General features: G+C 42.8%; 1 protein-coding gene across 4 annotated transcripts in view; it reads left to right on the plus strand.

The window, feature by feature from the left end:
• Positions 1-12154, plus strand: part of adcy2a (adenylate cyclase 2a) — a gene marked incomplete at its 5' end in the record, with an annotated part of 106300 nt that overhangs the window by 26851 nt on the left and 67295 nt on the right. For all 4 annotated transcript variants that reach the window (XM_080767230.1, XM_080767232.1, XM_080767233.1 and 1 more), the window contains one exon: positions 4267-4428. In XM_080767230.1, coding sequence (XP_080623356.1) covers positions 4267-4428 — 162 coding nt within the window. The remainder of the gene's footprint in view (positions 1-4266; positions 4429-12154) is intronic.

Here is a 12154-nt window from a genome sequence, read left to right on the forward strand (position 1 = left end):
GCTCTGGAGAGGTACGTCTGGGTACCTCTCCAGAGCAACATTAGTGACTTCCTCCTGGGGGATCCCGAGATGTTCCGAGGCCAGTGAGTCGATGTGTTTCCTCCAACTGTGCCTTGGTCTGCCCCGGGGTCTCCTCCCAGTGGGACGTGCCTGAAGGACCTCCCTATTGGGAGACGCCCGAGAGGCATCCTAACCAGATGGCCGAACCACCTAAGCTGGCTCCTTTCCAGGCGAAGAAGCAGCGTCTCTACTCCGAGTCTCTCTCGTGTGACTGAACTTCTCACCCTATCTCTAAGGGAGATGCCAGTCACCCGAACTGATTTTGGCCGCTTGTATTCGCAACCTTATTCTTTCGGTCATGACCCACACTTCATGACTAATCTATAGGTGAGAGTAGGAACGAAGATTGCTTGGTATACAGAGAGCTTTGCCTTCTGGCTCAACTCTCTTTTCGTCACAACAGTCTTTTGTGCATAACTTAAAGAACAAGTGCATATTTTACTTAACATGAAATTTGACTTTTTCCATTTTTAGGCTCCCCTATGTATTTTCTGTCTCCACAAAGCCCCATTTTTGAACAATCAGGCTTTCTCAATTTATATGGGATTTTATGTAAATTATGTAAAAACGCTTCATCTGATTTCTTGTGTAGGTTAAGTTTGCAACTTCGCATTATAATTTATAACTTTGATCTAGGCAATGAGCAGCTCTGTGTGCAATACCCACGCATCCCGGCCACCAGTGGCCTGCAGCCTATACTGTATAGTGTCTGAAGTGTCCCTGAAGGGCGCTACCCTCATAGCGTCCACTGCTCCTGATACTTTGGATTGGTTATATTATTACCATAGGTCTCTGCAAGCTAGCTGTCAACTCAAACGACCTAGCAATGGACCCATCATCATCAGCCAGTAGGCTTTAAGTTAGTCACGCTAACAGATGTTGAACATAAGTTGGCTGGGTTTTAGAAAACATTATGGCCCTCATTTATCAAAGCGGCGTACGACAAAATATGGGTGCACACCGAAATTACCGAAATTATTATTTCGGCAATTACCATTTCCGCAAAACCTTGAACTTGAACGTGACCAGGACAAAAATCACGTTGGGAGCTGTCGTACGCTTTGTCCTCACCTGTTTTTCTGTCGTAGAACAGCGGAGCAGCATTGTTTGACCAGCTGAGAGGCTGTCACAGGCATCGAAACTTATGTATTCACTCCTAAAATGTTAATATAAAACTGTATGTATATGGGCTACCGGCTGCATGTAAAGAAAAGAAGGAATAGGCCTACAGTAACGATGTGTCTTTGTGTCATATGAAATTGGTAGGAGATTACCAACTTTACAAGCACTTAAAATTGCGCAATTAAAAACAATGTTGCAAGTTAGATGCTTAAGCCATTTAAACAGTGTTTTGCATGAGATGAGCGCATACCGGTATGTTTAATTAATGCTTCACAGAATCACAGGTTCAGGTCTTCGTTCACTAATCGTGTTGTATATTAAATGAATAAACACTTTAATAATTGTATATACAACTAACAACACACAGTGACAGTTGCTTGCAAGTTGCGTGTGCGTGCGTGAGTGCGTCTGTGTGTATGAGAGGGGGGGTGATGAAATGTTTTTATTTACTTTTTTCGTCATGAAACTATGGTTTCCAAGGTCGTACTGCAATTGTCCATGTCGCAAAAACGAGGGCGAGGCTTGATTTCATAGGGCGTGCCAGATAGATTTCAGCCGTCACATTTATTAACGTCGGAACGAAATTAAGGAAGGATCAGCTGTTTGCGATCACTTTATAAATGCTGTGGCGACGTGGGTGTACTACGAAACCTACACTCGAATTTGGGGCAGATTTTACACTCAATTGATAAATGAGGGCCTAGTGCCTCTGCAGTACATTCTGGTAGAGGCATAACTGTAGTGTTTTGAGGATAAAGATAAGCTCAAAAGACAGTTCAAATATTGGATGGAGTGTGTGGAGACAAATTATCAAGCAGTGCAGCAGTAGTCAAAAATAGGTTAACCACTAAGCCATAAAGTGTGCTGGTCTATTACATGTGTCAGAATTGATTTTATGGTTTTATTGATGACGTTTAAAGGCCCAGCTCTTAGTTCCATTTCAGATGTGTACTATGAGGCAGTCCGCCGCCTCAGAGGCTCAGATAGAGCCACAGTATCATGGTTGTTCCTAATACTCGGGTAATCTGGCATTTGCGGCCTGGCCCGGGCACTTACTGTAGGCTTCAGAAGGCCATGCTTGAGGATTTAATGCTAGCCAAGTCAGTACCATCTTAGTAGTGTTATTGTGTTACCTTTATACTTTTTGTAAAGCGCTTGGATTTTTTTTTTATGTTCACCTGTACTGACATGGTCAAAATAGATGCCAGGTTGAAAGTGGCTGAGAATTAGAATAGAATAGATGTTTATTGAGGAAAATCCCCCCACAGCCAGTACAGACAAATGGTTAGGGTATTTTTTTAGGCAGTTTTGTTGTTTATTTTTGCTTCATTCAGATAGGTGTGTAGATATACAGGAACATGAGTGTAGACTACTAGGGAGATGGAACCACAAACTCCATTCAGAGTTGTATTTAACACATCATGACATACCACGGTCCCTCACCCAACGTGACCCTCTTTTATTCCTTTCAGCATGGCACTGGTGGAGCTATAAATAAACTGCATTTTAGAGAGCAGTGTTCAGACGTACTAAGTCATGTGGTTCCGTACCCTGCAGCAATGTCAACACAACACTGTCTGTAAAGATCTGACAATGGCTTAAATCCTACAGTATATCTACATGGATGGCCGGGGTCCCCTAGACCAAAGCAGTGGTTCCCAAACGTTTTCAGCATGGCACTGGTGGAGCTATAAACCCAGACTGATGGTGTGTGTGTGTGTGTGTGTGTGTGTGTGTGTGTGTGTGTGTAAAATATGGATACGGTGCAAATTAGTGTGATGCTGTATTAACCAACACATGTAGAAGTGGACCCTGTAGAAGGGGACAGTATTGGGCAGTAACTAGTTACATATTACTGTAATATTATTACTTTTTCCAGTAACGAGTAGTATAAAGAATTATATAAAGAATGATTAATTATATTACAGAAATAGTACTATTTACTCCGCCAAAACACGCTTCATTACTCCTTACTTTCACTAAGTTACAAATGAGCGTCATTTGTTTTTGTTCATTCGTTGAGTTATGCATTCATAGTAGATGGCTGTTGCATGGCATGCTAAAATAGAACAGATCTACAAGCTATCAACGGGTAAAAACAGAGATGCATTGTAGCTTGTAGATCTGCTATGACGTAGCGTATGCGTCTAGGCGACCGTCACATCACACTCACAGTCGCTTCACTTCCAAACAACAACAGACAGAAAGACGGACCATGACAGAGAAATGTATCGGTATTATTTTGCATTCTTGTCTGTCAAAGATGCCAAGTATGTTAATGTCCGTTGTAAACTTTGCGTGTGCAAAAAACACTTACTTTATAAACGTGTTGAAGCATGGTTTAAAGACGCACGAGAAACACAGAGCCCCCCCCCCCCCCCCCATGCAGGCAAAACAGACTGGATTTCAGAAGAATTGTCTCGTCACTGGGTGAATTGTTGTAGACGTGAGGTTAACCCTCATGCACATAGTTTAGATCCATCATGGTCCTTCAAAATACCTTTGAGGTCCAATGTCCAACGCCCTACACTAAATCTCTTCACCAAAAATAGGCAAACTACAGTAGCTCCCTCTCAAACACTCACCCCCTGTGCCACTTCCATCCACTCACTCTCATCTTTCTTTCTTTCTCTCTCGTCTCACCTTCTATTTTTCACATTTCTCTATTCCTCTGTTCTATGACCACTTTTCCCCCCTCTCTGTATATATATACTTTGGTCATCCTTCTGTGTCTTGGTTCCTAATCGATATATTAATACGCCAAGTCTCTGTGTGTACGTACGTCTGTAATCCACGTATCTCAAGAACCGTTCGTGCCACCGACTTCAACACACTGCTCTTGTTCATTAAAGAAATACGTATATTTTCCTCTGGTTGCACCATATATGGTATTTACCGAATTTTCTACACGTAAAACATTGTACACACTTTTACTCATATCTTGTTCATTTAGTTTGTGTTATATATTGTGGACATTGTTAGCACAGTCTGCCACACCAGCAGTTCATTGCACATATGTGTATGAGAGTGTGACAAATAAACAAACCTCTCTCTCTCTCTCTCTCTCTCTCCTCCCCACCACAGGTGTCATTCTTCCTGTTCATTGTGTTTGTGGTGTACACTATGCTGCCCTTCTCAATGCGAGACGCCATCATTGCCAGCATCGTGACCTCCTGCTCTCACACCATTGTGTTGAGTGTCTGCCTGTCTACCACAGCTGACCGCATGGAGTCAGTGGTCTGGCAGGTAAGGTCAACAGGTCTTCATCATGACACACAAAAACACGCACACACACCTTCTGTCATTCACCAAGATTTACAGTTGCACACACACACACACACACACACACACACACACACACACACACACCCACACACACACACACACACACACACACACACACACACACTGAAACACAAACTTTACACACACATATGTTGCACATATCTACATGTATACACAAATTCAAAAGCCTCCCCCACGTTTTCAGTACCTTTCATGGATTTCCATGAAATCAGAAGAGTAGCTTTTCTTTTATGAAAGGTTAATGTGCTCCCACCCAGCTCACACAATGAATATATCCGGTAATTTCCACAGCACAGCATCGTATTTTTAGCAAACAAACAAATGTGACCTTTCAACTAAAAAACAATTTACAGCAGTGGATGAGCGATAGAAATTCTAATGTATTTAAAATAAACTCAAGAAAAGGTCACAGCCTTTCCAACGGTATTATTGCTGGTCCTAGAACAAACAGTTGGCATAATGCTACGGAAGCTGACCTTAACCAAAACAAACAACGAAGGACCCTATCAGGAAGCCACCACATCGCTGGGTGTACCTGTATATGAGACATCAGGGATCCATGTACAGATAAAGGATATGGACATAAAAGGGACACAGACAGTCTGTGGGTGCAACGGTTGACCTACTGTATATTTAACTTGAACCCCAACCTCCCTATTGTGGGGAGAACGTTCACCAAAAATATATAATATATAATATTTTTTAGGCAAAGAGATTTGGATGATTAGAGGTGTAGGGTGAAAAAAGAGAATCCCAAGTACAGTTGCAACTCAGGTCTGTTTTACTAAGTATATGGTTTAACCCGGTGGCCCTAGCCACCGGGGGGGCCTTGCCACCGGGTGGCCATAGCCACGGGGGGCCCTAGCCACGGGGGGCCCTAGCCACCGGGGGGCCTTGCCACCGGGTGGCCATAGCCACGGGGGGCCCTAGCCACCGGGGGGGCCTTGCCACCGGGTGGCCATAGCCACGGGGGGCCCTAGCCACCGGGTGGCCATAGCCACCGGGGGGCCCTAGCCACCTGGGCTAGGGCCAGTACGATAGAAAATTATTTTCCATCGTACTGGTTTTTCAAACGTACTGTAACATATCATGCTTCAATTACCATGTCTGCCTCATTCATCCATGCTTCCACAACAGGGGTAATTTGTTTTCTGAACTGAACATTAATCAATTTGATTTGGTTTCTCTGGTAGTGCCCACCAAACCTTTACAATCCAACTGGAACAGACCCGGTTGAGTTGAAGCCCAATATCTACAGACATAATCAAATAATAAACATGTTGTAACTGAGCTCTGGTATAATTATTTGTCCTGTTTTTCCTACCGCTGTTCTTTTGTATTGGGCTATACCACTTCATTGCACTCTGCTGCCATTACTTTGCACATTTGCTTCCATCCCTAGTATGGTTGTACTGACATCTGGGCTGCCTAGGGGAGGATGTGACAAGGTCACTATCAGCGCATCTCCTCCTGTGCATCAGTTCAGCTTGCCAGCCAGCATTGCTTTGCTGGTAAGTCAGCCAGACTGGAATGTAATGTTAGAGGATGTTCCTGATTAAAGGCGGTTTTGTTGACGGGCTGGGGGGGAGTTGCAGGGATTTGGATGGCAAGCAAAAGCTAAATCTGACATTTTTGTCATTCACAAATTTTGTTCATCTGTTGTATATTTTGGGCGTTGTTTGCTAGTATGGTTTATGAAGACAATGTCACTTCATTTACGATTTATAGCTAAATTCACTCTTCTTTTCCCATCCATTCAGTCAGTCAGGTGGGACCCTACCCTTTTGAGGGTGGGGGTTCCCATCAACAGAATATGATGTTAGACAAAACTGGTACTTTTTAACTGAGAGAGAAAAAAGGACAGCATCTCATTTTTAGTTATTCAACGTTGTGTCACACTTTCAGGCAATAAAGTTTGTTTGACTTTATTGCCTGAAAGTGTGGCAAAACCTGTTTCTTAAAATGTTTTAACATAATAGACAGGAAGCAGTGAGGAAACATTTCACTTTTAGTCGCAGTACATGTTCAAAATAGTACACACCATTAGACAGAGCATGGGAATGCAATTGGATGCTTTAATCCCAGATTTAGTCTATTAAATCTACTTCAACAACAAAACGGGAAACGGGAAGCCTAGGTTCCAGGGCAATTTGTTTTCATGTGTAAGTCTTTTTTAAGCCTTCCAACAACTGATGAAGGTTTCACAAGGGGTGTCTTGCATCCAAATCGCTAAGACGGTAATCATATATATTGTGTATGCTCAGTATAATATACTGAGCATTTGTCTCCATAATGTGTCCTGTGCACACATGGGGCCTGATTCACAACGGCGTTTACGATGATAACATGACGTGAAGCTAGCGGAAAGGCATTTACGTGGATTTCCCACATTAATTTGGAATTCATGGAAATGGCCGTGAACTTGACGCTCACGTAGGTTGGTCGGAAACTCCGTCAAATCCTACGGGACGTCTTTAGGTGGCGGAGAAATTTGCGGAAGCATACACTGCGTATAGATTTATTCAGAAGGCTTTAGTCTTCATGCTGAATCAATAAATTGTTCCCAAATCTCAGATAAAATATATAGGCATGTGTCCCCAACATATTGGTCGATCAGCACAAAATAAATGATAGCCTATATAATAAAAGCTGAGTGCACTTGTATGCCTAAATGCATGCATTTCCCATACAGAAACTGCCCCTGCAAGCCCGACACATTTTTATTTATTTATTAGGATATCACTATAGCATGCGCGATTGTGCTTCTCACTTGACAGCTTTCTACTCGCAGTGCAACGCGTTGTGAGCTTGTAGATTGGCTCTCGCGCATGTTAAAAAACAAACTCACAATTATAATAAGAACATATAGGCTTATCTGCATTTTGCACTACGAATCCAACATTGTTTAGTGTAGTAATGCCTGCAGTAGGCGGCAGGCCTAATAAATTGTTTTGTTACGGAGCTCCTTGAGTCAGTTGACTGTCGGTCGGTGTGTGTGTGTGTGTGTGTGTGTGTGTGTGTGTGTGTGTGTGTGTGTGTGTGTGTGTGTGTGTGTGTGTGTGTGTGTGTGTGTGTGTGTGTGTGTGTGTGTGTGTGTGTGTGTGTGTGTGTGTGTGGGGTGGGGGGGGGGGGCAGACAGCCGATCCGATTCACATTGGAAAATGAATAGGGCTATATATAGCCCTATATAAAAAATAGAAGCCTAATGAATGGCATCAGCGTGTTTGAAAGTCAGCCAGTCATATCATAGTTTTAAGCCAGCTCACCTCCACTCGCGCTTGTTCACAAATATGACGGAAAGACTTTATAATCATGTATATTGATATTGATCACATGCATGGATGCCACACACAGAATAGTTTAACTCACTGGATAAACTCACTGGATTATAATTTCTTCAGACAAGATGATCCCAGGCCTACGAGGTTTAGGCCTATAATTATTCACTTATGAATGTATAGGCTATACTGTTCTTTATCGCGCAAACCATGCCCCCCTCCCCCCCTCTCTCTCTCTCTCTCTCTCAAAAGATGACTTTTGCATTGACATATATCCAAAATTTTAAATATCGGATATGTTTTACCTCTGACTGCAAAGGTGTGAGCACCCGCCTTGGTCCCGAACTTAATTCAATAAATTATAATTATATTGCTTCAGCGGAGCACGCATGCACCGTTGTAACTTACAACGGTGCGTGCTCCGCTGAAGCAATATAATTATAATTTCCTTTGGTGTCCTTTGATGGATTGATGTCAGTTTGTACATATAGTAGCCTACAGTGGTAATATACAATGGTGCAAAAACGACATAACATAAAAGCCCTAACTGTCCTGCTCCTACATGTGTAGAATTATTACATTAATAGAGTGCGGGCTATATTCATAGCAGCAGTGACCGCGGCTGTGAAGCCGCATAGTCTGCGGCTGCAAAGCCTTTTTTATTTTTTTGACAGACCAAACTGCTGTCTGCTGAGTCATGCTTGAATCCTTTTATGGTGCGATATGGGGCGTGGATCAATGCAAATGAGGTTGTCGGGTGCTTTTCCGATCACTTTGCACGCGCTGCATTCAGTATGACATACACCTGCGATACGCCAGCGCACCGTGGTACACACCGCTCTCTGAATAACTCGTCATCTCAACGTAGCTTGATCGGACGGATAAATACGATATCTGTTTCCGCCACAGTGTAACGGTGGCGTATTTCTTTTTAATGAATCAGGCCCATAATGTGCACATTATGTGTGCACAGGACCACAGCTACTGTATGTTGCATTAGGGAGACAGATTGCTTCCCAGTTGGCAGGCATGGTGTCCAGGAAAGACAGGGCACTGCCAAGGACCGTGAAGCTCTCTAGTAAATATTGGCACTGCCAGCCCTATCCTATGATATCAGTTTGGTTAGCTGCCAACAGTAATTCCATTTTCTTGTTTGCTGTGTATTTGCTAATTGTGGTCAACAGACTCACTCTGTTTGTGGTTATAGAGCCAGGGGTCAACAAGGTATTCTGGCTGTGATACGCCGAGGCTTGTTCTTGTTGTTATACTGGGTGACGTGGGGTCATACTGGGTGGGGATAGTGTCACCTGAGAAATGTTTACACCACAAATAGAATTTAGGAGTTGTAAGAATATCAATGGGACATCTCTGAATCTGAATGGGAATAAATAGATCATACCCCGTTTAGCCATTAATGGTGTGTGTGTGTGTGTGTGTGTGTGTGTGTGTGTGTGTGTGTGTGTGTGTGTGTGTGTGTGTGTGTGTGTGTGTGTGTGTGAGTGTGAGTGTGAGTGTGAGTGTGAGTGTGAGTGTGAGTGTGTGTGTGTGTGTGCGTGTGCGCGTGTCTGTGCGTGCGTGTGTGCCCGCCTGCCCACGACTTGGAATGAAGTAGTAAACTTGCTGTAGCTTTCCTTAGTTTGCGGCATTTCCTGGGGTTCAGTGCAGTGAAGCTTCATTTAAAATAGAGCAACTGGTAGCTTAGTTCAATACACCTGCAAGTAGCTTCCCCAGCACTGGTAGCCAGTGGTGTAAAGTAACAATTATGTAACAATGTATGTACAATTACTTCGTTACTGTACTTAAGTACAATTTTTGAGAATTTGTACTTTTATTGAGTATTTTTCTTTTTCTGTACTTTTTTACTTCGTTACATTTACAAGGAAAAATATCGTACTTTTAATCTGCTACATTACAATTGACACCTCGTTACTCGCTACAAATTAAAATCTTAATCGCATATTTCCGCACACATATAAAATATATATGTGGGGCTCGCTTGATTTCAGTCATTTCACAATCCCCGCATTTTCAGCATAACGTTTATAAAGTCATCGCCTCGCCCTCACTCATTCCTTAACATTCACACAGTGAAGCATAGTGGTGTGGTGAAAAACTGGACAGAAGCGCCCGTCTCTCTCTCTCTCTCTCTCTGGTGCGGTGAATAAACTGTGTGTGTGTGTGTGTGTGTGTGTGTGTGTGTGTGTGTGTGTGTGTGTGTGTGTGTGTGTGTGTGTGTGTGTGTGTGTGTGTGTGTGTGTGTGTGTGTGTGTGTGTGTGTGCACGTGTACGCGCATCGGCTCTGTTTCCGTCAGCTCGACAGCTTGTCATCATAGCTGTTATTTTGCATGGCTGTATTATGGAACACATACCGGTACAACATGACTCACCCACCCGGGTGATGGCAATACTAATCACTGTAGTTTACCCATATCATCACCACGGGACACGTCGTTTCTCCCAGCTTGTATTTCTACTTTATTGAAATAATGTCATCCACATTTGTCCAGTGCACAGCCTACTGCAGGCTTTGTTGACTAGATTTATAAGACATTTTCAAGTTCTTGCTTCGATTATTTATATGGGGAAATCATTTAACATGCATCTGTGTGATGGGTGACAGGACAGCTTGCCCTCGCAGAGTGGAGTGGGTGGGGCTTAGTGAAGGGCTTAATATGATGTCTGTTTTGTAATGGACCCATAAATTAATGTATTTGACTGTGAAATATATTTTGTGTGAGCTTGCACCCTGAGGGTGCGTGTATGTAAACACAAACATTGTCCTAACACAAACATTAAATGCCATTGATAATGAATGGCCAGTTTTACATCTGTCCCAAGCCACTTTTGACAGGATGAAAATGTTTGTACTTTTTACTTGTACTTTGTACTTTTACTTTTATACTTAAGTACATTTTAAAACCAAGACCTTTTGATACTTAAGTATACATTTAATGTGAGCTACTTTTATAATTTTACTTAATAATTTTCTGATTGGTTACTTTTACTGTTACTTACCGGTAAGTAACTTTCAAGTAGAATAACTGTACTTTTACTTAAGTAAAATATTTTTGTACTTTTTCCACCACTGTGGTAGCCAGAAATACGACTGTTTAGTTAGTAAAACATGCAAACAATCAAACTATCACCTTACACATGCATAGTACAGTATGTACTCAGGGGGGTGGGGGGGCTATCACCTTACACATGCATAGTACAGTATGCTGTTCGCTGACAACTCGGCACTATCCTCGGGCCTATCTCACGAAAGCAGAATTAACTAATGCAGGATTTAAGCCAAAACCAGGCTTGTTAACAGTTTGACGGGCGCTAATTGTTTAATCCAGTGTTCCACCGTGCGTAAAACGCTATACCCGACATTTGTTTAATGCGTTTAATTCGCCGTTTTGAAATAATTAAAAAGAAACAGCGGATTTATCCGGAACCTGATGACCACTAGCCTATAAATTCTCCTAATACAGCACTGCCATCCAAAAGTGCTGAATGCCCTGACCCCATCCCTAAAAAATGCAGATCACTGGCTTCCTCTGAAACAGGCATAAAAATCCACCTTTCAGGAGGCCAAAGGCAAAGGGGGAGTAAATCACTTCTCCCTTAGATAGGTGATCACCCCCCCCCCCCCCCCTCATTTTGTGATGATATTGAATTTTGTTGTTATGTTCTGAGCACATTTTGTCTGCTGCACAGGAAGCAGCACTTCCTGGCCTCTGAAGAGAAGTGCCTTTTTTACTTCATTTGAATCCAGGCGAGATTGGATCCAATTATCTGACACTGAGTCACTTTAGCACATGTACTGTTAGATAGCTAGGTAGTAGGTACTGCATCTCATTAACGAGGACTGTTTGTCCCTTGGGAACTGAGCAGATCAAATGACATGCACTCTCTGGTTTGTGGCAGTAATGAGGAGATGTTCGGTACCTCAGCCACACAGAGAAAGTCGCATGCACGTCATCCACAGGCGTGTACTGAATTCATAGAATTGCACATCTTCTTACAGTAATTGCACAGAATCGTTGTATGCGTATCTCAATAACCATTCGACTGACCGACTTCAAATTTGGCACATGGGCGAGTTGTGTGCACTGCGCAGAGTCCGTCGTATAGACGGTTGTCCAGAACCGCCAGAAAAGACTGTCCGTGCCCCAAATGAGCCAGTTGATTGCCTTAATTGGCAACCCCAACCAAGTTTAATTTGCCAATTTCCCAGACCTGGAATTTGATTACTTAGTCAGTCCACTTTCCACAGTCAGTTTACACTCTTACAATTTACAATTTAGGCATTTAGCAGACGCTCTTAATCCAGAGCGATTTACATTAAGCAAGAACAAAAAAGCATGGGAATACATCACATAAAAAGCATTTAACATGAA

The sequence above is a fragment of the Protomyctophum bolini genome (genome assembly GCF_963924005.1).
Source record: "Protomyctophum bolini genome assembly, chromosome: 7".
NCBI lineage: Eukaryota > Metazoa > Chordata > Actinopteri > Myctophiformes > Myctophidae > Protomyctophum > Protomyctophum bolini.